This window comes from Egretta garzetta, unplaced genomic scaffold (genome assembly GCF_000687185.1).
Source record: "Egretta garzetta isolate BGI_Z169 unplaced genomic scaffold, ASM68718v1 scaffold228, whole genome shotgun sequence".
NCBI classification, from domain to species: Eukaryota; Metazoa; Chordata; class Aves; order Pelecaniformes; family Ardeidae; genus Egretta; species Egretta garzetta.
Genome location: NW_009260758.1, coordinates 1,774,101 through 1,801,377, shown reverse-complemented (window position 1 = coordinate 1,801,377; position 27,277 = coordinate 1,774,101). Strand labels below are relative to the sequence as shown.

The 27,277-nt window shown below is 40.3% G+C and overlaps 1 protein-coding gene across 1 annotated transcript in view; it reads left to right on the top strand.

Moving 5' to 3' along the window:
* CNTN6 (contactin 6) overlaps nt 1-27,277 on the top strand; it is a 103,705-nt gene that overhangs the window by 42,605 nt on the left and 33,823 nt on the right. Inside the window, exons 4-9 of the mRNA XM_009645962.1 lie at nt 2,373-2,576; nt 4,250-4,352; nt 12,558-12,739; nt 15,314-15,450; nt 18,713-18,842; nt 20,769-20,919. Of these exons, the coding sequence (XP_009644257.1) occupies nt 2,373-2,576; nt 4,250-4,352; nt 12,558-12,739; nt 15,314-15,450; nt 18,713-18,842; nt 20,769-20,919 (907 nt within the window). The remainder of the gene's footprint in view (nt 1-2,372; nt 2,577-4,249; nt 4,353-12,557; nt 12,740-15,313; nt 15,451-18,712; nt 18,843-20,768; nt 20,920-27,277) is intronic.

Sequence of the window (27,277 nt, the reverse complement as noted above, 5' to 3'; positions counted from 1 at the left end):
TAACAGAAACTTAGGAAGATGAAGTCAGCTGCAACCCCCTGAGAACTGAAATCAGGACAGACAAGAACTGGTGCTTTTCTACTGATTAATTAATTCACAGGTTGACCTCATGAAGAATGTCTGTGTAACATAAAGTTGGGTTTAATAGAGTTTTATTAGGCTTCGTATGCTCTAACCTACACAGAAAATTTAGTTGCATCACCAGGTCCTACAGCAGGAATCTGTTTTTTGATAGCATGCCATAAGATGGCTTGAAGGTCCTTCATGGGCATCCATTTGGTGTCGTAGCAGCTACGGTGGTGCCCTATCAGAGTGGGTCAGTGCTTTCTTCAGCTGTGCAATTGCCAGCACAAGAACTGGCCTTTGGGAAGGGAACCTCCAAACTAATTTTTCCTATTTATCTCACTTTTTAAACTACCTCCGGTTCATCATTAGATACACTAACCTTTCATGAAAGTCTGTGCATTCAGCTATCGGTGGTTCAACCCCTCAGAGCAGTTTTGTTGCACATAAGCCCATATGTGCCTTTGCATAGGTCTGTGTGGGGAGGAAAGCAAGATTCTGGCTGTCACAAAAGGGATTTCAGGGCACCAGCCCTCAGGTGGTTTTGTGAAACCTGAGGAGATTGCAGTTCCAAGGTATTTCTTCACAGAAATCCCAAGTTTACAACATACTGTTTAATTGAACATAGATTAAAGTATTTGCCCTTCAAATCTTCAGCATTTTCTTTACAGTCCCTAACTTGCAGGCTAGAGAACCTCAACAAAAGAGTTGAAGCTAGAGTTTTGCCCACACCAGTCACTTTGGTCTGTTTGTCCAGCCAGACTATAGCCATCAAATTTTGTGCCCGAGACAGGAACATAGTCTGTATACAGTATGTCTCTGGAAGACACATCAGGTCATGGCTACATCACCTGTATCTAGCTCTAGGCTGATCTTCCCTGTGGAAAAACCAACCCATCTCCAGATTTTCTCCTGTAAATAGGTGCTTTAACCAGGTACCTAAAAGCAGACGGGCATGCACATGTGAAGACATGGTGCTTTCACCTTGTGTGTATGCACATGTACACACGTGTGGTTTATTATGCTATTTTAGGAATTGTTGCATCTTCTAGGCTGACTGTACATGAGAAAAAGTTTCACATTAAGCTGTAGTAAAACAGAGCTCATTGCAGGATTTAGCCAAGTATAGAAAGTGTCATTGATTGCTCCCTGGAGATGCATCCTTTCTAATGAGAGTCCTAAAATGTTGGAAGATGGTAACATAAAACTCCACAAAACTACTGGAGTTTGCAGACTTATTACCATACCGTACCCGTGTTGTAAGTGAGGGGGGGAAAGAAATGTAAATAAACTTTTTCAAATGGGATTGTTGATGGGGGAAATGTGTAAAAATGAAGCTGTTGGCAGAACTCTGTTAGCTTATGAATTATACATTTAATTAAGGGAAGCTAAACTGGTAGGTTTTACAACTTCTGATTTATTGTGTCTTATTAAAGACAGAATTTCAGTCCTGCTCCCGCTGTTGGGTGCCGGCAGGGACACGGAGCAGCTGCGGTGCAGGGCTGGCAGGACACCTCGGGGGCACCTGAGTCGCAGCACGTTGTGTTATAGGCACTGAACCCGCTCGCCGCGGCACCCATGGCACTGTAACAAGGCTTGGCCAAAAAGCAGGGTCCTTGGGTGGTAAGCTCAGATGGAGATCTGCCCCTCCAAGGTAGACTAGTCAAATAGATTAGTTTTAAGTTGCCTAGACTATAGACGTACGTTATTCATGTATGCATTGTGAAACACCGTATGGAAAAAGATGGCAGAAAAGAGCTAGGAAGGCAGAATAGGACAAGAAACAGGGAGAGGAGTGAGTATGGAAGATAAGTGTCAACTCTGCAATAGGGTCGAATATTAAATAATCTCCAAAATATTTGTGAGCAGCTGAGCTCCCCCCTTCATGAGGGTCTTATGGTAAAGCTCCACGTTCCCAGTTTCACTTTCCCATATTCAGAGTGAAGAAAGAAGCTGTAACACTGACCAGCAATTTGCTCTCTGGATGTTTAGAGGGACAGTGTTATAAACAGAAATTATTTACTAAAGCAGCTTTCTCCTGGCATTGCAGCACTGCCATTCCTACTTAAAAATAGGCTAAGCAGGAAAATGAAAAGTAACAGGGGACAAAAACTTCTGTGACCTTCTGAAGTGGCTTGAAATGAGTTTAAAACTAAAGCAATGCTTACCTTGCCTTTGCTAATTTGTGCATCCCCAGTAGTTTGCCCTGTAATGGACTCGCTCTTTCACCTGGCAATATTACACTTAAGCACTAATGGGAAGCAGCTGATACTGGAAAGGGTGCATGATATGTATCTGGTGTTTCCTAGGCTTGTCCTATACGTGGATCTTCAACAACGATACCTTACGTGTTCAGGAAGATAGCCGTCGCTTTGTTTCACAAGAAACGGGAAACCTGTACATTGCCAAAGTAGAGCCGTCGGATGTGGGCAATTACACCTGCGCCGTAACGAACGCTAAAGCAGAGCAAAGCGTGCGGGGGCCACCCACTCCTCTCACTCTCCGCAGCGACGGTAAGTTATCGGGGCACGCTTGGCCAAAACCATGCGGCACGATGCCAACCGGGGCCATCTCCAGTAGTTGTTAAACTGATACAGCTATACATCCTCATGGAGGTAAAAGGCTCCCAGTAAAAAGTTGTGCAGTGGGACGGGATCCCACAGTTTCTGCTGGATTGAAAAGAGATCTGAGCTGTCGGGACAGGGGTGATGAGATAAATATATATAAAGGAAGCCGTGCTCAAGATCATTGAAAAATAGCAGGAGAATGTCAAATGGTATGTCAATATTTTTCATCTTACGGATGCCTGTGTTGAGGTTTAAATCCAGCAAAACTTTCTAAATTTATAATCTAGGTATAGCTTAAATATCAAATCTAAAAAGCTGTTTCAAAAATGAGTCACTGAGGTGAGAAACTCACCTGCACAAATACAAATACCTTTCTGGCAACACTTCTAATTAAATGTTCACAGTGAGGAATATATTCCTGGGAAATCTTTACACAAAGTTTTTTCTAAGTTTGCTCACCTAAATTTCAGTACACTTGTACTGTTTGCAAAGCAGTGGTGACAATCAGTAACAAAAGTCTGTGCAGAGTTAGGTTTCTAGGATAAATAACTCAACTCTACATTATAGAATAATACTTCTGCTATGAACCTGTGCTGCTCTATAGCATAATCAGGTCACCCAAACCCAAGTTATAGTTCCACAGCTCAAAAGTTAATAATTTGGTGCAAACTGTGATTGTAAATGCTTCAGATCTTTTCTATTTTCTTCCTTTCCGTCACTACCTTATTCCTTTATCTCAGATTCGTTCTATCAGTCTTTTTTTATCTTCTCCCATTCACTTTGGCGGCTCCTGGATTGGGTCCTAAACAGGCAGCCTCTGAGGCAAGGGTGCGAATTGTGTGTGTGATACTAGCCAGATCCCTGTTAAATATAAAATAAGAACTGGTTCATTTTCAGTGTGGGATCTGGGCAAAGACACCATGTGCAGGAAAATATCTGCTTCCTATTTGTCATTACTGTTGGATTGAGCCACGCTGGCAGACGCGTGCACCTTTAAGAAGTTCAGCTAAAATTTTAGGTTGCTAAAGCAATCCCAAACCTGCTGCAAAATTAAATGCCCTTAAGGATACTGGGTTATCTGTAGTTTATCAGATGTTCAGCCAGATTTTCAGAAGTGATAATTACATCTAATTGCATCAGCCTTGCTCAAGTCTGGAGCTCACATTTGGATGGTTTAAAGAAGTTGTGTTTTACAAGCATTTTGGACACACAATTCCATCATTCTCTCTCGCACCCAGAATCTATCCAGTGTCCTGAGAAGTGATCGATGTTACAGGCGTTGCTTGTTAACACCTCTTAACAAAAGGTGGGAACCCTAAATGATCTCTAAAACCTTAATGCACGAGTATAACACACTTGTACGTGTAGAGCTTGTATAAAGTCATGCTCTTCAACTCTCAAATGCATACGAATTACAAATTTAACATAAGCTTTCAGCATAGGGTTTGATTTTTCACCCAGCAGGCTAAGCCTGCTCCATAGACATCACGTGTTGATTGCCACGGTGGAACACAAGGCTTTAACGTTATTAATGGCATCCTTTCTTTTACACTGAAATTCTGTTGTACTAGGCAGGTCTGAGGCTCAACTGGAGTGCTAGCTGTTTTGATGTTCAACAGGTGTGATGGGGGAGTATGAACCTAAGATTGAAGTACGCTTTCCAGAAACAACATATGCAGCGAAGGGCTCATCTGTTAAACTGGAATGCTTTGCCCTTGGAAAGTAAGATTTTTGGTTTTTATTAAAATGTGGCTTCTAACACTGTTCTACAGTGAGAAACAATCGTTCTTTTTAATTTGCACAGTAGAATTTTTCTGGTCAGAATGTGGATTTGTAAAACTTACCTCTTTAACCTTGTCTTGGTTTGATTGTTTCTGTGCAATGTGTTCATAAGGAAATGAGAAAACACCACCATAACTGAAGCTCCCTTGCTTGTAGCTTGAAGGTGGGAAATCAGAACAGAGACCATATTCCCTGGGAGTTTTACTCTGGGATGATAAGACCTTACTTCAGGTTACAGCAATCAGTGGTGTAACTGCACATTCACATCCAATTGCATCAAAATGGGAATATCAAGGTCAGGTTGGACGGGGCTCTGAGCAACCTGATCTAGTTAGCGGTGTCCCTGCTCCCTGCAGGGGGGTTGGACTAGATGACCTCTAGGGGACCCTTCCAACTCAAAACATTCTATGATTCTATGTTTTTTTCTGTGTGGCATTGTTGCTAAGAATGAAACTTGGTGAAAGAGGCTGTGTTTCAAGAATACATAGACAGTCTAGATGGGTTGCACAGATTCACATGGCTCTTAGCACCCTCTTCTCCAAAGCTGAGGAGCCCTTGGAAGCCCTAGCAGAAGCTCTTCCTGCTAAAAATCTGCCAATCTATTAGGCTGGTGGTCACCTATATTTTTCCTAGGTTGCTTATACTGTTGTATTCACTTACAGAAGCAGTAGCACATTCAAACAGCAAGGGGTGCTCTGTATTCAAAGAGCAGATGGTTAACTGAGTAAGTGTAACCAGCCTACGAAAACTAGTCTTTCCAATGAGCATCTATTTCTCTGGAAAAGCTAAAATAACCTTAGATTGTTGACCTCTATTTAGTTTAAGTTCACTTTGACAATCCGTTTTAAGGCTGTAAGCTTTTAAAGTGTTTAGAGCTTTCCCAGAGGTTAAAAGCCTGACTTGCAGACAGTACAAATTAATCAAATGTTCCTCTGGAACCTATGCTGAGAAGTAGAAAAATAAAGCAAATAAAAAGTTAATAAGATGGGAAATGGCCTTCTCTTTCAGAGGAGATTTTTATATAAAAAAAACTAATCTTGTGGCTAATTTTTGTTTAAGGGTGAAGAATATTTCTACAGAGCCATATTCAAGGGCATATGCATTTTTTTTTTTTTGGCCCAAAACAAGTACCAGACTGGAATGCTCCTGCTAAAGCTGATTTTCCTTTCCAAATACTGTCAAGCTACTTCTCTTTAAATACCTCCTTAATTGTGTGTGAGTCAGTGCAGGCTTTACATTTCAAGTTGTCATTTCATATTTCCATCTGTTGCATGGAAAGCATTTAACAATGATACATTGACTGCATAAAGGCATTTAAAAAAAACCGAGTAAATGAGATGTACAAAATGGTGCCTTCCGACTGAAGGGGTAAAGATGGGTCACGTTAACGTGGCACATGGGCTTTGCCATTTTAAGAACACCATAAGGAGGAAAAAAAGTGGACTGAAAGGACACGTGCATAACGAAATCCCGCAGTGAGCACAGTGCCCTCTTCGCTGTGCTTAGAAAATGGAATGGCTGAGAGGGTTAATGCAGCTTTAATATACATTTTCTTCTTCATATATAGGGCTGCAGCTGAAACCAGTGCTGCTGTACTTCTCTGGAGTTATACTGAGTAAATACCAATGCTCCATGGGCAGAAATCCTTTCTTGACAACCTTTTCTTTTAATCATACTACTAACGTGCATCTAGTTTAGTGTGTGTATTTGAGAGGTGCTGTTTGTGAGTAAAGGCTCATTAGTGGTGTGGCTAGAGAATTTCTCCTCTCCAGATTTGGGTTTTGATGGGTAAGATGCCTTGCACAGAACCGTACTCTCTTCAGGCTGGTTTCTCTCTGCACAGAGCCTCCAACTGCATTTTCACTAACATGTCAATCAGGAAAAAAAGCTTTATTTCAGAGCTGGCATTTATATGTGAATAAAGCAAGAGAAACAGATTGCAGGTGAAATACTCTTAACTTACTAGATAAGGCCAGATTTCTAAAGGTATGTAGGTGATTAGTGGTATTGTTAAAAGCTTGAAGTTTCCTACCTCCAGCTGTTTACAATTGTAGTTAGGCACATAGAAATGCAGCAGCGTGGCCATCTGCACCTTTAGATGCCTAAATTCCACTAAAACACTAGCCCCTACTATTGTCTGTTTATGTTAAAATCAATTCAGCTCAACATTTGTTGAGCTATACCTCTGATCTGCCACAAGCACTAACGGTTTATTATCTCTCTTGGATTTCAGAACTGCTTTCCCATTATCCATAATTTTCTATATTCATACTGTTAGTCCACTGGTTCAGACAATGCTGTCAGCTGCTGCTACCTCTGCACTATGAATAACAGAAATCTTTCACGTCGAAGGCAGATTATAGGCAACCTGCTGTGGTTTTGGTCTCCAAAAGTCTTAAATGAAAGTACTTTCATGGTATTTAGAGAAATAGCATCTCTTTTCTATATAGAACAGCAAATCATACCTACTGGACCTTGCTCAAAAAACGCTTCCACATTTAAAATGCAAGTAAAAGAGGCCGTATTTATGGCTGAGATTTAAGATGCCTTTTTACCTGGGGGAACTCAAAGCCACCTAACAAAGTACTCCTTCAGGCGGGCTGTGGGACACCCCAAGGTAGGTGTATTCCGCATGCCTCTGCTGCAAAGCTTTCTTTGCATTTTACATCAAAATGTCGTGACTGACTCTCACAAATGGTCTCCTAGCCCAGGCATAAAACCTTGCTTGTTTTGAGGAAAATAAATGGGGAGGGGAGGGAAGAGTCAGTAGTTATTCCTGGGAAGAAAGTTTGGAGGGATGGAACCCGAATGGACAAAAGTGCTTGGGTCAGCTCTTGACTGTGAATTGTGTTTTGCGGAACAGAGACCATGAATAGTAGAGAAGTTTTTGAAAAGCAAGGTAGTCCTCAATGTGATGGAAATACAGTTAGGCAAAAAGGAAAGTAAGCAGCATGCAACTATCTGACGATTGGCATGGGGAATCTAAAGTGAAAAATGCACTTCAAACTTAATTCTTTAAAAGGGGGAAAACTGAAATACGAAATAGTATCTTGACTATTTCAAATATTGCAGCCTGTGGCAATTTAATAGAAGAGATGAGACTGTGTTCTGCACTAATATTCATTATGTTGACAGTGTTTAATACTATGCCAGTATTAAAAGTCATGTTTTGGATCAAGCTGTATTAATCATACCATACATCTAAATTATTGCTCACTATGTCTTTGAGTTGATTGAGTACCATGGAAAGAGTTACATTTGGTAGAGTTACATTCAGTTGAGTTACTATGCTCCTTTGTCTAGATTTCTTCCAAAATAACTTTTTTAAAAATGAGAATAGTTTCTGGAATGAAAATAAACAAAGTAGTTTCCATGTCTGTTGCACGCATTTAGTAAACTGTGTCTGTTTTTACGTTTTTCTTCATTTTCTTCTCGAAGATAGGGAAATAATCTGTTCAGAATCCCTGCAGATGGGCCATTGCCAGCTGAGGTTGTAAAGAGCATATGTGAATAATACAAACCAGGATTTCTTTCAACCCAGAATATTCATTTTTCACGGGAAGACCCCGTATATTCTTGTAAATGTATTCAGGGAAGGGTTTTTCTAAAGGCTGTTAGTATGAGTAGATAATCATAAAGCTACAAGGGGCTTCCACATAACCATCTTTACTAAATGTATGTAAAAATAGCAGCCTTCACTTCATTAGATGGCTATTCTAGTAAATTCTCAAGGAGGCCATATAAGGCTCCATTACAGGATTCTAAAATCCTATGTATATATGAGTGGCTTCTGCCACCACAAGTGAAGTTTGCTATTTTCAGCCCGCATTCCTGATAGAGCTAATACCTTAAGAGTTGTATTTTAAGGGATGAGCCAGCAGCTCTGGAGGATCCTCTTGTACATAGTTAAGGCGAGTGGCTTGTGACCATAAGAGAATGAGACAATATCGAGTTCCAGAAAACTGCTGCTTTGTTTCCAAAGTAATACATCAGGATGATTAGAAGCCCGAGTGCTTTAATTATTATGCCCCTTGGATCCTAATCCTTCCTTGTGTCAGCTGTTGATGCAGACATGATAGCAGCTTTCAATCCTCAGCTTTGTCTCATTTGTTTAACCAGGCATGGTCTTCATTATCGAAGCTGTAGATTTAATTTTATTGTGAAGTGTCCTCAGATGCACAGGACAAAAGATGTAATGCATCACCTGGCTGCTGAGTCTTTGCTGCAAAAAGGTGGAACTTTCATCTTGGTGCGGGCAGTAATGCTGCAGACAAATTAATTTCATGTTCAGTGTGACAAGACTTGTCACCGACCAAAAAATATTTTCCATCAACTTTTCTTTCTGAGTTCGTAACTTATGGTTTTGATTTTGCTGCCTGTATGGTAGAATATAAATTAAATTAGTACTCCTAGATGCTCTGAAGGTTTCAAATAAACTGCAGATTTATGTACAAAGACACTCTGATATTTATGCACTCTTTTCTTATTTACTCAAGTGAAAGCAAGACTTTGTCTATGAAGTGCAATAAATTTGAAAAGTGTACTCATTGTTTCTTTACATATTCCAAAACTTTTTAGACCCAAGCAGTATCTATTTAATCTGGTTATTGGTAGTGACTAAATGAAAAAGAAGACCCACCAGTTGCAGGACCACCCCTAATCCGCCTGGGAAGGTACTGGTCTGTGTAGCAGGCAGATACTGGCCTTCAACAGAATATGATTATACAACATAATCCTACAAAAATCCACAAGGCTTTATTTGTTAAATTAGGTTGTGTATACACTTAACTATACCTAAAGTACAGTTTCACTTCTTGAAGCATCAGCTTGTAAGATAATTAAATTGCTTTTTGTAAGAAATTACCTAAATTTAAATTCTGGGTCTTTTTTACCTTGAAAGGTTTCATATGGCCTGTAGTAAGGGTTGCTGTTAAAAGATTTGGTGTTAAAGACGTAAATTAACATCAGAAGAAGGTGAAATCAAAAAACCACCTTCTGCAAAATACAGTGACCGAAGGTGCTGGGAAGCCTGTGGTCATGAGGTGCCAGCAAAGGCGATGAAGAAATGCACATCGCGAGCTGCTGTGATAACGAAGGTCCTTCCTATGGATGGTGGCACACAGCTGAGCTATGGATTCTCCTGCAGTCTGCTCGTTTAACCTATAGCTCAGGCTGATGAGGAGCTGCTGTCCTGACAAATGAATTCCCTCTGCTGATAAAACTAGGACGCTCAGCGCGAGACTCCCCGGCAGGAGAACAAAGTGCGCTTAAGTATTTATTGCAATTCTGTATTTAAACACAGCAAAGTTGATGAACCAAACACGGAGGTTTTTAATGTCATCCTGCCACGATTAACATCAGAGGGAGAGCGTTTCAAACACCCTTGTGTTTGGCCAAAAATGAGGTGAGTTTGCCTTGAAACATCCCCGAGCGTGTCATTATGAGTATGTCGTGTGGATAAGGAAAACAGGACGACGTCTTCAGCTCAAACCTTGGTAAACTTGACTTGACAAATTGATAGAAGGGGCTTTTTCCTGCAGAGCCCTGCCTCTGGCCTTGGTGTCAGCACAGACTTTCCTTTACTCATGATTAGTCAGTACTAAGAGAAAACAAATGGCTAGTAAAATTGGAAATATTTAGATGAAGCACTTTCAGGTAGCAGAGCATGAATGAATGCATCTAATTTGTTTTTCTTCTCCCATATGGCTGTTAGTTTCTTTTAATCTCTTTGTTACAAAAAAAAAAAAATAAATCCAGAAGAGATGCCTTTAAAGTAAGTAGTTCAATGCTTCTGGCATTCAATGCACTGCATGCTGCTGTTATACAGTAGCTATTCACCCACTGTTTAATATGCAATAGCATCTTAAAAGCCAGCCATGCTCTCCTTCGTGTTGTCAACAGTCTGTATCAATCTACTGTAAGGCTGCAAAACGCCTCTGGTTGTTTTCCTGACTTCAGCGTGGCAACTGAGGGACAGACCTATTCTGCACAAGAGCTGCGTTTCTTCTAAATAACTAAGAAGTAACTTGATTTACAGAAATTCTGCATGAATAATGTCATGCAATGCTTGTGGAAGAGACAGCACCTTTTAACAGACCAACCGGTGCGTTGGAGAAAAATAGACAAGCCCTTTCAAACTTCCTCGTAAGGAACGCTATTAAACAAGCTTGCATCTGAAATAGGTTTTGGTCTTATAGTGAAGGACAGTTAATAAAGGTGGTGATGACAACTACTGGTGTCTGAAAAGATCTGGAATTTAAATAACTTTATAGGTCTTGAACCAAAATAGGAAATAGAAGAATAAAATCTCAGTTGTTCTTTCCAGCTCTTTCACTGGTTAATGATGTCTGACGTGTCCTGGTCTCTCATTCATAGTGAATGGTTCAGCTGTATTGGAGGAGTCACGCAAGAGTCCGAACTTGTGTGTATATGTATATATGAATTATCCCTATATATATACATACCAGTGCAGAGTTTATTACAAAATCTGGAGCAAATTGCATATAGTTCCAAACCATTTTCACAGGCAGCTCAGTTATGATAGAAAATGCAGGGCAGCTAGAGAAATTATTACGCTGCTTAAATAGCTCTTGGAGATCCCTCTGTTAAATTTATGGTCTTGGGACTGTGTTTTTCTGTTTTACGGAGCAAGGGAAAGGGCAGCTTGGAGGTTCCCTTGCCCAGCTGATCTCCCACCAGCATGAGGAAAACATTTAGAGACTTCCAGTTTACCCACCCTATCTTTCAAGCTTAAATGCAGAACTAAGCAAATGTATGGGATTGTTATTCATTGTATGTTAGAGTGGCCCAGCTGTAAATTGTCCCGTACGTAGTCTCTTGCTGTTGACTCCGGGTTTGTGGTGACTCTAACACCTGCCCAGCTCTTCAATCCATGTAATTTGCTGAGTACTCACACTTCTCCCGGGTCCTGGTTCTTCTGGCTTTGGGTGAACTCGTGGATGTCGTAGCCACCCAGACTCAAAATGCAGAAATTAGGCCTAACCTTACCTGTGTTATGTAATTTGTCCGTTCTGTATTTGTGACTTGATTTCTTTGGTCAATAACCAAGGATTTGAACCAGAGACCTTAATAATTTAAGCTGTGAGCGGTTACAGCCTCTGCTAAAAAGGAATAAAGTTTTTGTAAGCCAGGACCACAGGCCAGAGACCTTGAGGGCTAGCAGGCATCGTGCTCTTCTAATTTCCATGGAAGTTATGTTTGCGAGTTCAGCGCTGTGCGTTTGCTCTTGATGTTGCTTCCAATGGAAAAAAGTCAGCCTTTAGCCAAAGCTTCTGGAAAAAGTTGTTCAAGATGAAACTGCTTGTCTGCTTAGAAAAAGCAGCTTACTTTAGTTTGCAGAAACAGAAAGCAACTGTGAAATCCAAGACTGTTAATATTTCAAAGTGTTTTGGTGACGTGGTAGATCATGGAAGTGAGGGTTGTATGGTTTGTGATACTACCAGGAATTCAAGAAGTGTTTATAGCTGCCTTCAGTTTTCTTTTTTTTTTTTTTTTTTTTTATTGTATAGAATATATTGATCCAAATAGAAATGAAAATGATAGCTACAAAAACATGAAACAAGAAATATTCTCTTTTGTCTCTGTCTCCTTTCAGCTTCCATGTCTCACCTTTTCCACTTCCTTGCTCAACTGTCCGTCTGCCCTGGCTCCCATTTTTTATACTGAGATTTATCGGTATTTTTAGGTCCTTTGAATTCTCATCCAATATTTCCTATTTTGAGGTGTGAAAATGCCTGTAATGCTATGGGGAATTTGTTTGCTCTGAAAACCAGTGAATAATTCAGTGCTTCTATGGTGTTTATTTGGACTTCCAAAGCCATTCCTTCAGTGTCACAGTGTTGAAAAGCAGGTTTGAGCCCTAAGAGCTACTGTGGGGAAAGTCCAAATCAGCCTAAGCAGCAATCATAGAATTGACTGAGGACTTCATCCCACTGTTGGATTTGTGCCCCTAAATAAATTGGACAGGTTATAAAGTCTCAGACTTATGAACCTCTGTATGTCACACTTAGAAACAAATGATTGCTTTTTAAAAATATTATTACCCTTATGAAATGATTTCATGTTATCTTTTCTCTGCTATAACAAATGCCCTCTCTTTTTCTCTAATGAAACACAATTATTTAGTCCTGTCCCTAGTATTAGCTGGAAGAGGTCTGGTGGAAACCCATTGACAAAGAAAATTGAACACAAAACCAAAGGAGTTCTTGAAATCCCAGATGTTCAGCAAGAAGATGAAGGCTCTTATGAGTGCATTGCAGGAAACATTCGAGGAAGAAACATTGCAAGAGGTCAATTATTTGTCTATGGTAAGCAGATTGATTAATTTCTTCATTTATTTTTTTTTGCAGAGCATGACGGTGTTCAGATGTATTTTGTAGATGAAGTCTATTAGCCTCTTACTGGAGATACGAAATGTAGTTCAGGTTAAGCGGATTAAAAAGTGATTGGAGGTCTGCAGTGACCTTCACTGAATTACATCCTCAGCAAATAAAGGCATTTTGCATTAAAACTCAGATTGAAAATGTGGGCTGTGCCGTGATGAAGTTGTAAAGGTTAATATGAGGCAGAAAGAAATCCCTGGTACATTTACATGAAACATTAAGGGCAGGCAAAAAGATTTACTCTCAATAGCTCACAGCAGCATAAAGCTGTGCTGCCCCAGATGCAGATCAGGGAAGGATTCATGAGGTTTTGGTTCATGCGAACGTAAGATTATTTCACCTCCTATTCCAGCTGAACTGTATTGCTCCATAAACAGATGAGGGCAAAGCGGGGGAAACTCATTCCACTGCCTCCCTCTCCTTCCGCCTTGTCTAAAAGTAGAGAATAATATTTCTGTGAAACTGTTCTCCCTTTCCTTTTCCCTTCCCGCCTGCATTAATTTCCTGTGAACCAAGTCCCACATGATGGTCCCTCACAGCCACGGTGAATTATACGCTCTTTAGTCCCATGGTTAATACCCAGGGAAAGCAACATATTTTGACATGAATAAGAAGGGAGATCTTTTCTTTACTTCATAAATCTTTCAAAAGAGAAGGAAAAGAAATAAAACGTAACACTGAAAAATAAAATTACGGAAAGCTAGACTGAGCCTACAATTAACATCTATGGAGAAGACCTTGGCAAGTGGTTTTTTTTTTTCTTTTTTTCTAAGTAAATCTCTTCTAATGAAGAGGTGCAGGCTTTGCTGATAAGCTACCAGTCTCCTGCAGCCATGGCTAATATCAAGATATATGCCAGGAATAGAGCAGTCTGCTGCTGTTTTGAATATTTAATTATTTCTTTGCTTTTAGGGGGTTATTTTTGTTCTCATTGCTCACTAATTCTTGCAGAACATCAATCAAGCAGTTCCATTAAAATTAAGTTCCATAGATTACCTGGACATGATTGATAACAGCATAGGCAATTAGAAAATTATGATCAGTTAATACAATCTAAAACAATGCGCTTATGAAATGTGCTTTGTAAATTAATTAATAGCTGTTCATAGTGAAATACATAAACAGCATTCATGAAGCTTCTGCACAAGATTTTTTTTTTTTTATCATATTAGGAGTGGGCTGGTATATTATCTACCTAATTGAGTTCCTCTCGCTTAATTCCTGTGCTGCGGTGTTCTGGCTCTGTAGGCAGCTTGTCTCGTGGAAATTGGGTTTCTTTGCTGGACACTGCTGCTTTGTGTACGATACCTGGACCTCATGCCTTAGGCTCTGAGAGCAGTAAAAATGACGAGTATTTAGCATCGCTTTTAAGCATGGTGTACTGTTTCCAAGATACTTTCCCATTCTGGGAAGTGGCTCGTTGGCGTTGATTAATCTCATGTTGGACAATCCCAAGGTGCTTTGTTGGGGCAGAGTCACGACCTCCCCGCAGGGTCGTGCTGTAGAGGGAGGCTTTTTAGTAGCTTGTTCTGCTGGTCTCAAAGGTTAACATAAAATTAAACCGCTCTGTGTAAGAACTACATATATGTGCGTGTATACATATTTATATACATATGGAGACTACAGAATTATGATTTAATTACCCAGCCAAAAATCTCTCCCAGGATAACACCAGCCACTTATGCTAGAAGCAGAGGGATGGAACCTAGTATCTCACTTGCATGTGGCTTTGGTCTATCCCCAAGTTAGGTGGGTGTTAGTCATCCTCCCTAGGTCTCATATTCACCTATATATTGACAACGATTCTAAATGTCAGCCTGCCTCGAGCTAATTCCTACTCAGCTCAGTCCTTGAGTACTTAGCTGGATGTTTACAGAGCTCATATGTGAGTCTTGCAAATTCTGCTTTTACACAGCAATGAATTTATGTCAATGTGCCACAAGTATTCAGAAGGTGTTACTCTAATCTGAGTAGCCCCAATTCCTTTGGTGTAGTATCTGTGTTGTAAATTACAACCCACAGTATGAACCCATGGTATGAACTCACAGTATGAACCCACGGTCTCAGGTATGTGGGTAAACCAGAAGGGTAATATTTACAATCCATGATTTTTATTAGCTACTAATGAACTTGTTATTTCTATTTTTGGTACACAGATGCAAGTGCTTTGAGAGGAGGACTGTTTTTTAGAAAGTAGGTGTCTCAATGCTTTTGTAGACAATTCCAGGCACCTAAAATCACTGCTTCTGCAAATTTTGGCCATTAAAAGGAATAACATCTAAACTGAAATTCCTGTCCTACTAGCTACTTGATCTCTATCATTTTCCCAAGTTTGTCCTGAAGTTTAATGCCAGGGAATTGTTGTGCAGAATTCACTTGCAATATAATAATGTGTGGGACAAATACTAATTAGCCTTGCCGAGTTCATTAATTAATGGCAGCATACCTCCAGCAAAATCATTTTTCTCCTGCTTAAAATGGTTTGCATATTCTTTTCAGCACTCCCAGAATGGGATAAAAAAATCCAAAATGCCTTTCTGTCTCTCTATGACAGTTTATTTTGGGAATGTAAGGCAAAAGGAAAACCAAGCCCTTCCTACAGCTGGCTAAAAAACGGCCAGCCGCTCGCATCTGAGGTAAGGTTCCTGTCATCCCGTTTGCTTGCTTGCCCTTTTCTGTTTTTACGTGATTTAGTTGTGACATTAATTTTGCAGTGCATTACCTTTTTTACAGAAACGTTATTAAAGCTTAACATGGAAAAATAACAGCACAAACTCTGCACAACGCAAAGCCTCAGTTCTTGGAGTTCATCTTTATTGAAAATGTATGGTATTGCCAGTTTATATATAGAGAGAGACACCGATTTCTTCATATGATTTATCTTACAAAGCATCAATACTAAATACTTTTATAGACACAATCTGTAGTTTGCGACACCAGTAGGATGCCAACTGACTTTTTGTTGAAGAGCATTTCCGAGCTGGCATTGCAAACTCATCAGCCTGTTAACTTGCACTTTTCTTCTGTTTCTGTTCTTAATCGGTAGGCTGGATGGACCTTTGGTCTCATGCAGTATGGCCGTTCTTATGCCATGTTAATCCTTTAACTGAATTAATCAGTCAGCTATGAAAGTCAGCTAACACTGAGGTTAATACTTTTCTGGTGCTGTGTAGAGGAATAATAGACTAAAGAAAACCATATGAAGTTATAAGCAGAAGGTGAATAAGTGAAAAAAATCACTTAAAGGAAAAACAAGGACCCAGTGGAGTGGAAAGTAGTGAAGGGATAGGAGTGCAGGAGGAGAGGGGAAATCAATTGGAGCTCAAATGTTTAAGAAACCTGATCAGATGCTTATGTAGACGGGTCTTTGAGAGCCCAGCTTTGTCTCTGTCCAGGCAGTACCATTATACTTCTGTGGTGGCCAAGCTTTGGCATATCCGTCTTCCAATCTCCAGTTGTTGGTGACCTCGTGGAGAGTGACTTCTACGTCAAGAGACTTTTTGCTGTGTTTGCGTTCTGCTGAGGACGAGTTTTCCTTTTTATTAAGCATCTATTCAGCATCTGCCGGGCATAAAATGGCATGGCTCATCTGTAATGCATTCTTATGTGGTTGGAAAAAATAATATTGTGATTAATTTCTGTCTAGCAAGAACAGATACAGACTCGTTTCCAAGACATATGGGGCAAATTAGCACCTGCTGGGTTGCAGAACCAGCACTTGTTTGACTTACTAGTACTTATTTGAAGCAGTTGGAGGGGGGTCCAATCTTCCATACGATTTTCTGCTGGATTTGTTCTAAACAGAGCCCAACTAGCGTCTGAGAAGGCTAGCCAGAATTTATTTGGATCGCAATTTTTCTGAACCTGCTCATTCTATTCATTGTCATCTCTTCCTAAGCAAGATTATCTAGTTTCTCTCTCTATGAAGGTGGTGATACTTAGATCTGTTGCTCTTCAATTGCATGGTTTGAATAAAAAAAAAAGAATAAACCACTCTACAGACACATTTTCTACTCACATTTTCGCCGTGGATAGTTTGGAGGTGCAAGTACAAGGGAGGTGTAATAAAATATTCAGTCTGTCCCAGCACCCTGCTTGTTGGCAATATCACAGGAAGAATACCTTCTGGATGCTTTCCACCTTGGGGCTGATTCTGAGGATATTGTCTACTCTTTGTCAACCCTTTCCCCCTGACCACCTGGTTGGGCATCTCGGCATTATTCCCGCTTGTGTACACGGCGTGCTGTATTCTTCCCTTTGTCTGCCTAGTACAAAGGAGCCAGCAGAGAACGGTGGGGGATTTGGCGTACGCATGAAACGCGAGCGTTGCTTCAGAAGGGGGTTTTGTATTCCAAAGCTGTTTATAAAAATAGAATGCATTGAGAGGATAGCAAACAGCCCGAAGGTAAAACTAAGTATGCAAAAGATATCTGTAGCGAGAGCCTCAGAAAAAATTAGCAGTGGATAAGTAATGTAATGTTGTTAATTAGTGTGCAATACACCAGCCATACAACCACAGGCTGTGCTCTCATCAAATTTCCCAGCTAAACAAGGTTGGTCTGGGTCAGATCTTGGTTGGGAGACCTCCAAGGAAAAGCCAGAGTAGTGGAAAATACGACTCTCTGGCTCAATAGATGGCACTCTCCCCTCTGCAAGCACCACGAGAGAAATCCCCCCAACAGGCTCTGCAACCGCCTTATCCGTGGCAACACAGCAAGTCAGGATATATACGTTCAGCAGTTCACAAATACATTTTAGATGCCTGTAGCTGTTCAGCAAAGGCTGTAATGTATACTCTAGCAATGTATGCTCCCATTACTGCTTCAGAGGCAGCAGAGCCAGACTAAAGGAGCAGCATAATAATAGGAGTAATACCTGGTGTTTCAGACCTGCATTTGGTGATGGAATTTTTATTCCCTGCTGTGGGTTTCTTCCACACTGATTTGTTTTGGGGAATGTATTCTCTTCTCCTTCTCACTGTTCCACTTTGAAGGGTAGCTATTATTGTCTCCAGAGGCTAGTAATTGTAAAATCACAAAATATTTAGCTTTAAGTTATGCTTGTAGCATGAAACAGGCTTTTTTTTCTGTTTGCCAAAACAGAGCAAATAAAACTCCTTTTAATATAACAAAACCTCAGTTCTGGTCCAAATTTACCCACTGCATAGTTTCCTCTATTTCAGCAGAATTTCACGGAAGAAACTTAGGGTGTGTAGAAATTCAAGCCGTGAGGAGCATGCTCTCCCTCTGATCTGAACTGTCGCCTGTGGGTTTCCAGTAGGAATTTAGGTTGGCTTTCAGCAAATCTTTTTCAGTGGATCATTTTTTCTGCGACTTGTTGTCCGATGATATCCAAATCTTTTTTCCATTATTTGAGCACCTCTGTCTCCTGTGGAGCTTTTTCCGATCATCTTAGGTTATCATCATCAGATTCATTTAATCAGACGAGGGGTGTAGGCCATGCTTCACCGGATGGGGCTGCAGGTGCTGCTTCTTGGGGGCTGTATGGAAGATGCTCCAGGCCCCCAGCTGGGAGCAGCCATACCTGCCCTGCAGTAGCTGCTTCTGCATCTGCTCCAGGGTGAAGCACGCTCCCAGATTCAGAGTTCAGCACTGCAGAGAAACACATGCAACAGCTGGAGCATCTGGGCAAACCTGCCCGAGGCAATGACTCTGCAGCACGTGTCTGGAGTTCTTGAAAAGTTTGAAGAAGTTTGAACCACCATCATATAGCCAAGGTGTACATCATATTTCTGATGTGTTCATTCACATTGCTTCCAAGAAAATAACATTTCTGCTTCGCAGTTATGATCAGGTGCAGTGGTGTGATACCAGAAAACTTTGGGTTTGTACACTCATTGGCTCTGTCAATGTTTTTTGCTTGTCTGTCTTTTATCAGGAAAGAATTCAAATAGAAAATGGGACTCTTATCATACATATGCTGAATATGTCAGACTCTGGCCTCTATCAGTGTGTGGCAGAAAACAAGTACGATACTATTTATGCCAATGCTGAGTTGCGGGTGATAGGTGAGTAAATGCCACGAAAATGAGCAGGTACTGAGTATAACAGGGCACTCATTTAAAAAAAATTAGTAATCAAGAAATAAACAGATTAAATTCCACCTGGCAGTTCAAGTCTGATGATATTTCTTTGCTGCTTGCTCTTCATCAGCCATGGGTGAAAGTTGTTGTTGTTATTATTATTATTATTATTATTTTGTGACGGGTTTGGAGGAAAATTCTGATCCCCTGCGTGGTCTTTTTTTATCACATACACACAATTTTAACGAATGCTGTTTCTCACTTAGCATTACGAGTTATTAATAGTTATTCTGCAGTTTTTAAAAGTCAGTTTCAGAAAGTGGGAAAAATAGTTTTAACTATAAAAAAAGAGCATATGGCAAATATGTATATAAAACCAAATAACATATAGCAATGTAATCAACATATAATCTCATTAACTGTTCAGAAAGTGGGAAAAATAGTTTTAACTATAAACAAAGAGCATATGGCAAATATGTATATAAAAACAAATAACATATAGCAAATAATCTCATTAACTATTAGCAGAGATGCACATAAAATTGAATTTGTTCATATATTATAAAAAGTATCCTGTTACAGATATCCAAATATAAAGTTTGTTCAACAGCCAAGTACTAGTGAAACCAGTAAAACACAGACTTTAGAATCACCTAACTGGTGTACAGGTCCTGTGTTTTCTCCTTCTCCAGGAGTAAATTTTCACATAAGTTACTGGAAAAATAAATACATTTCCAGAAAACAGTGTCAGTTCACGAACAGAAAGCCATTGAAAAAGTGTATTTGTAACTGAATACTCTAAACTCTGCAGACGAACAGGTGTGGCTGGGCACATGGATCAGGGTCATTCCAAGCACAAATAGAGGCTGGGCAGAGAATGGATTGAGAGCAGCCTTGAGAAGAAGGACTTGGGGGTGTTGGTTGCTGAGAAGTTCAACATCAGCCGGCAATGTGCGCTGACAGCCAAGAAGTCTAACTGTACCCTGGCCTGCATCAGGAGAAGCGTGGCCAGCAGGTCAAGGAAGGCGATTCTGCCCCTCTGCTCTCATGAGACCCCACCTGGAGTACTGCATCCAGCTCTGGGGCCCTCAAATTAAGAAGGGCCTGGACCTGTTGGAGCAAGTCCAGAGGAGGGCCATGAAGATGATCTGAGGGCTGGAGCACCTCTCCTATGAAGGCAGGCTTAGAGAATTGGGGTTGTTCAGCCTGGAGAAGAGAAGGCTGCAGGGAGACCTTATAGCAGCCTTCCAGTGCCTGAAAGGGGGCCTGCAAGAAAGCTGGAGAGGAATTTTTTACAAGGGCCTGGAGTGATAGGACAAGGGGTAATGGCTTTAATCTGAAAGAGGGTAGATTTAGATTAGATATAAGGAGGAAATTCTTCAGGATGAGGGTGGTGAGGCACTGGAACAGGTTGCTCAGAGAATTTGGGGATGCCCCATCCCTGGAAGTGTTCAAGGCCAGGTTGGATGGGGCTTTGAGCAACCTGGCCTAGTGGAAGGTGTCCCTGCCCATGACAGGGGGGTGGAACTAGGTGGTCTTTAAGGTCCCTTCCAACCCAACCCATTCTATGGTGCTCAGGAGTGTGATGTTTATCACTCTGCTCAGGAATCTCATTCTTCATCACAGATCAACCCTTTCTCTCAGTCTGCAGATAACCCTAAGGAAAGATTGCCAGAGCAGACAGTTTTTAGGTAGACAGTTTAGAAATAGCATAAATAAGATACAATGGGTTCTGGTTTTTTGGTACTTAAATACATTTTTCATGTTTGATCTATCCACTTTTGCAGAAACCTCGAAAGCAAAGTGATTATTGGATTCACCTAGTATGTAACTCGAAGAATTTAGCAAGTTCATTTAGTAACTTGCCACCTGCATACTGTTCTGCTCTTCTTCTTATTTCTCTATTTTTAGCTGCAGCACCAGATTTTTCCAAAAATCCTGTAAAAAAAACGTCCGTTGTCCAAGTTGGAGGTGAAGTTACAATTGGTTGTAAACCGAGTGCTTCTCCCAGAGCAGTCATTAACTGGAGAAAGGGCTCAGAGGTTCTGCGCCAAAACAAAAGGTACTGTCATCAACCGGTTGCTGGATTGTTGGGTGTTGTCTGGTTTAATCTTATTTAAACGTCGCCGAAACGCAGCTGACTTAGCATTGCTTTTGACAGCTCATTGACAGAAAACTTTGATGCCAGAGGCCTATTTGTCTTTAGCAGCGGCCATACCGTTCTGCAGATATAAAGCTGATTAAGAACAAAGCCAAACCGAATACACGCGGGTAATTGTACGATACATACGTTTGCGTTCATCAGCGGTTAATTCACTGCAACACTATCAGAGCTGACTGTTTGCCACACGCAAAGCCTGACTGAATCAGCTTCATGTAGGAGACATCAGTGGAGGCTTCAGGGAAGCAGAATATACCCCCAGGCTGCGGCTTAATTGCTTCACAGCTGTACAGGTTGTATAATAACCCATAGCTAAATCAGCCTTCATGTTCTGTTTCTTCTGTTTAGGAAGGATTTAGCCACTGGACCAGCATACTGGTACGCTCCATCACCAACCAGTATGGGGTTGCATGGTCTTCAGCAGGGCCTTACTGACCTTTTGTCTGTGATGGCTAACAGCTTATTTGTGAGCTGCCACAAACCATCTGCCTTATTCCATGCTAACGGCAATTAAATGGTAAAGCATTAAAATCAAAAGCAACTTACTGACTGGAGTAAGTTGTGACTCGTATACACGATATATAGCTGTGGTGATATTTCCATATGCAAATGTAGACAGATGGATGAACTGGGCAATGGTGTCTACGAACTGTAATCTTTCTCAGCGTCTCTTTCAGTTCCCAAATATAACAGCCACACTGTTTTATCACGTTATCATTTTCCAAGACTGAAAAGACCATCGGTAATTCATAAAGCTCTGGAAATCGAACACCCGATTTTGCATGCAGGACTGGTTGCTCAAGGAGGTTAGTTTGGGTTGCATAAGACTTAAAATAATTACTATTCGTTAAAACAACATTATGCAAACCTGTGACACAAAGAAATATTTCCCTATCCCGTATTGCAGTACCAGACAATACAGACAAAAGTAATTAGGAGAAGTATACGTGAAAGAAAGTGCAAATCGGAGAAGTATTTCATATAGTTACTCGCAATGAAACAGCAAAATTTGGGTAAGCAATCCATGCCACAGGGTACAGAGAACTTTCCAATGATTTCCCCCCCTTTCACTAATGGCAGCTTTATTTTCTGTTTAACTTCTCAGCTAATGATGAAAAATATTGTTCTAACCAGTGTTCAGTCAAATCTTTACGTGCATTTTAATTGTACGGTCTATTCAACAGAAATGCCTGCTCATTCCTATTAGACGCAGCCCATCCCTACAGTGTGTAGAAAACATGCTCAGGACGCAGTTTGCACAGGTAATCTCTGGATTTTCTGACGTTGCTGAGAACAGGAGCAAGGAGAGCACTGTTCAAAATGTACAAGTTAAATAGTTGAATTAAGCCTAGATCTTGAGGTTCTAGTACCCTGATACGCCCCTTCTGATTTGCTTATAAGAAATATTTACATACTGCATACGGTATTTACTTGTGCTTCGGTATTAATTTGCTAACAATAATTATAAGCACACTGTAATTTTTGAGCATCCCAGAGGCCTTCTGCTGCTTAGCAGGAGTAAACAAAAGGAGCAGGATTTACGCTGAGGCGAAGGGGGTGTGGGTGTGTGTGTTTAAACTCTCCATGTGCAAAACGCCCTTACCAGTGTGTTCACTGGTGCAAAGTAGAATTCATGAGGCTCTTTGATTATTAACTGACAAAATAGCTAATGCCATGGTTTTAAAGAGGAGGAAATAACTCAGCTATACAGAGTTTTTCCAGAGATCTTTGTGACAGAAACCAGAAAATGAAATAAGGATTTGTATGGCTGTAATTAAAGTACGCAGCTAATTAAAGTACTAAAATCATACGTATCTTTGCTCAGAAAAAAGAGAAGGAATTTGCTCTCTCTTTCTCTCTTTATAAGATTAAACCCTGACATGTCACATACAGATTAACTCTTTTAGCTAAAGCTATCCTTATTTCTGCTCCCATTTTCTTGTGCAGCATTCATAATCTCCCTGGACTCCTTTACTAGCTTTTTAAAAAAAAATATATATATATATGTGGTTGGGTTATAAATAGTGAAAAAAAAAAAAAAAGGAAATACCGATCCCTTATGGTTCTGACAGCAAAACTGTGATGGACACATTGCTAAATAAGTCGGATCACAAAGAGTCTTCAAAATTATTTAGACAAATTCAATCTTTTGTTACAGAAATAGTGCAACTAGACCTATTCCACCCTAAGGGGAAAGGATATTCTTTCTCTTTCACCTTCTTTCTTTCACTCATGATAATAGTTTATTCCTGATCGTCACGCATACATGGTCACTGCTCTCCCTGATCGAAATCACTCTTAATATGACAAGGTAACTCTGCTTTATATTAATGTTAGTTTGTAAGTATGTAAAGAGAAGTGTGTTAACTAGGAAGAGCTAATTAATAGACTATCCATATTAATAAAAGCACCGTGAAATATTTTTATTTGATTTCCTCTGAGGGTTTTTTAATCAAGCCTTTTCAAGTTTACCAAGCTCTGCAGTATTTGGGCCCCTGTTATTTGAAATATATCTTCATATTTTCTGAGTCTGAAGTGTAACCTTCTGAATCTCTTGCCATGGTCCAGCAGTGAAGGTCCTCAGCCCCCTTTCTGGGGCACGGACTGTTTCCTCCAGCCCCACTTGTCTCTCCCATCTTCTCTGCAGCTCAAACAGATCATTGCCCAGATCTTCAACAGCTTGTATGGTCTCATTTATGTAGACTACTTCATTGCATTTGAAGCATACGCCTAAGTCCTTAAAAAAATTCCCAAATTAATACATTTTTACACTAGATGGTAAGATAAAGCCTGAACATACCTGTACCAGGTCTGCTTACTGATCCCTGTCTTAATGTCCCCTCTGCATTGAGTATTCTACTTCAAAATTTTCAGAAATATCTAAATTCACCCTCATTCATATGGCTCAACCCCTGAGTAGCTGGGTTTATCTTTGGTTCATGCTGCTGGCCACCTTAGAGAGGGAATTCAAGGTTACCAGCTGCAGGAATCAAAAAAGAAATTCCATGGTTGGCTAATCCTAGCTGGTTTTACCTGCTCTCTCCTCCCGTGATCCCCCGATCACCTTCTCTGGATCATCTAGCAGTACAGCTTCAGGTTTTCTTTTGGGCAATTAACCTCCTTTGGATCAAAGTCTTGTGAAATGGGCTTTTGGCAGCAATACCGTTTGTCCAGTGGGCAACAGTTTGAAAAGATTTTGTTTGCCCTTTGCTGAATGCACCACTTTTTCCTGGCATGGGGACTGGACCTCCATGTAAAATTAAACGCAACAAAGAAAACTAACAAGCTTTATGCTCTGAGCTCCCACCCTGTGGGGTCTGATACTGGTATGAGCTATTTTCAAGTATGTCGTATACTCTCAGCAAGTGCAATGGACTTTTCTTCATCTCACTTCTCTCTTCTATCATTTCATGTGTCTGCTGAGAAAAAGTGGAAAAGAAAGAGTAGGAGAGAACAATTTATATATTAAAGCAAATTTTCAAGTCTAGACACTGATCTCATCAGAAATGTATGTCTTGTTGTCACCTTCAGTGGATTCAGGATCAGGACGCTCATGGAAAACTTATTTTATAAAAATTCTTTTTGATTGAAGCATTTTAATAAACAAGAAATGGAACCCCTTTTGCTTTACCAGAGAGAGGTGCTATTCCCTCACCATGGGCTGAGGATCCCCAAACACTGTAGTGAATGCACATAAACATATGTGATTCACTCCACTCGGAAATTAAATGAGGATAGCAGAGGGAAAACCAAGCAATGAAGTAGGCTGATAGAATGCATTAGTCATATACAGCACTTTCCATGCATTAATAATCAGTAATAAGCAAATATTCATAATTTAAATCCTTTTCTGGGGACTGGACAAGAAGTATGTTTGGGGTCAATAAAATATGCTCAATACTTGTTGGCTGCTAGACTTGCTTGTAAGACACAGCTCAGTCCCATCTCTGTGAAGGATGGTAGTTGATTCTCTGCCATGAAAAAAGCTGCTCTACATGGTAAATTCATCAGTAATAAGCAAATATTCATAATTTAAATCCTTTTCTGGGGACTGGACAAGAAGTATGTTTGGGGTCAATAAAATATGCTCAATACTTGTTGGCTGCTAGACTTGCTTGTAAGACACAGCTCAGTCCCATCTCTGTGAAGGATGGTAGTTGATTCTCTGCCATGAAAAAAGCTGCTCTACATGGTAAATTCTTCTCTCCCATGCCATGCTTTTTTTTTTTTTTTTTGGTGTTTTGCACTCAGGTTATTGCCATTTCTCAAAGGAAACATGGGGGACTGATTGAGCGCTGAAATGAAAAGCTGTCTTCCAACAGCCTTATGCAAAACCACCTGAGCAGATGTCGGGACTGGAGACTTCTTCTAAAACTATGGGTGGGGGGAATTATCTGGTAATTGCCAAGGTCCTACAGCTTCCCCTTGGAGCCTCAAACTCAAGGGGATTCTCCTGCTCCCATGTGAAACGCAAGGACCCAGCAGGTGTCTTTAACTAAAGGGTTGGCTCTGCTCATGGTTTTGTGCTATGTCTGGATCGCTCTCTCGGGCTCCTAGGCAGGACCATTCCCCTGCAGCCTTCTGAGCACTCGCGGCCACCATCTGCTTCTGCCTTTCTTCTGCTGCTCCGCTGTTCAAAATCAGATTCCAAACCTGTGAACATTTTAACACATTTAACACATTTTGAACTTTTTTGTTATTTGGGGAAAGAATTCTGTCTTCTTGTGACTGCTGTTGGATTTAGAGAAATAGGGAGTTAAAAAAATAAAGGCAATTAATTGGTAAAACTCCTGAATCCACTGATCAAATACAACATACAAAACATATTGTACTGTGAAATGGCATTTCAGCTTGAACCAATTTGAGAAGAAATGTGTCAGGGCAGTTCAACAAACTTCAATGAAACATTTCAATTACCAGAATGTCAACACTGTTGGTTTAGCTTGTACCGAAACCTTCCAGAATATCCATTATCTTTAAAAAAAAAAGAAAAAGTCTGCTTGGGGAGGAATCAAGATAAAATGGATTGAAAATTCCAAAATTTGCACGGCTCTACTAACAAAGGAGGAGATTGATGTCACTTAACTTTTATTTAGCTGAAGTCAATATGCAGTCTAAGGTAGTTATTTACTTTTTCTTGGCAGGCACCTCCATCTCAAATGAGATGCCTAACTTTTAGGTGAGCAAAACCAGGGGAATAAAACCTATCCACAGTGGCTGGAAAGAACCCTGCCGATATTGAAGGCGGACCCCATGAGTAGCACAGGCAAAGAGCAGCTTTGCTTGCCATGCTGCCTGGTGCCACAAACCACCCTGCTTTATGCACCTGCTGTTTGCAGATAAAGGGAGTACAGACATTAGTATGCTGGTAGCAAGTTTCATATAGAACATATTTTCTTATGTTATTCCACCACTTACCATTCTATTCCCAGCTTTCTACAGCAATGCGGCTAGGTGAATAGCAATGGGATATTAATATTACTATTATTTTATTTTTTAAGTCTGGTTTTTGAAGCCTGGATTAAGTGTATCTCCATTTTTATCTTTCTTGCTTTTCCACCACAAGAAGGTTTGCATAGCTTTGATGATACGCTTTAACCCTTCTATCTTATCAGTGGCTGTGCATGTAAAGTTCATTTCCTATTTTAGTTTTTAAATAGAGCACTTGAAGTGTGGGCATCAGCAATCAGAGCAATTCCAGATATCTTAGACACCATCGCTGTAAGTCAACATGAATACCAATTAAGCTTATCTCTTGATGAAATTCTAATTTTGCTTAGGGAACCAATGGAATTGATTCCACATCTTCTAAATTTGATTAATCACTTCAGTTCCATTCCTTGCTAACAAATAGAGTGATAGAAATCAAAGGCATGGATTTACCTGCCTGCTTTCAGCACTCGGCCTGAACTTACATATTAAGACATGAAAACTCCTACAAAACCTGAGATTGCTGTGTAGAATTGCTTTGGTTTTTTCATCTCTCAAGCCACACTACTACTACATACTCGGTGCTATCCAGACAGAACCCATCATTACACCTTTCCCAAGGGAATGCTGAGAGCTGCAAGGAGTATTATATGTTCTAGCTAAAAATATCTTATGCTCAGATTACAGTGGCCTCGGTTTCTATGTTAAAAGTAGCAGAGAAGAGGGTATTGCAAAAAAAAAAAAAACCACTAGTGGAGTCAGCTGTAATATATTTCTAGAATTTTTATTTGCTAACAGCAGTGGTATTTTGTCTGTTTTCAGTGTTGGT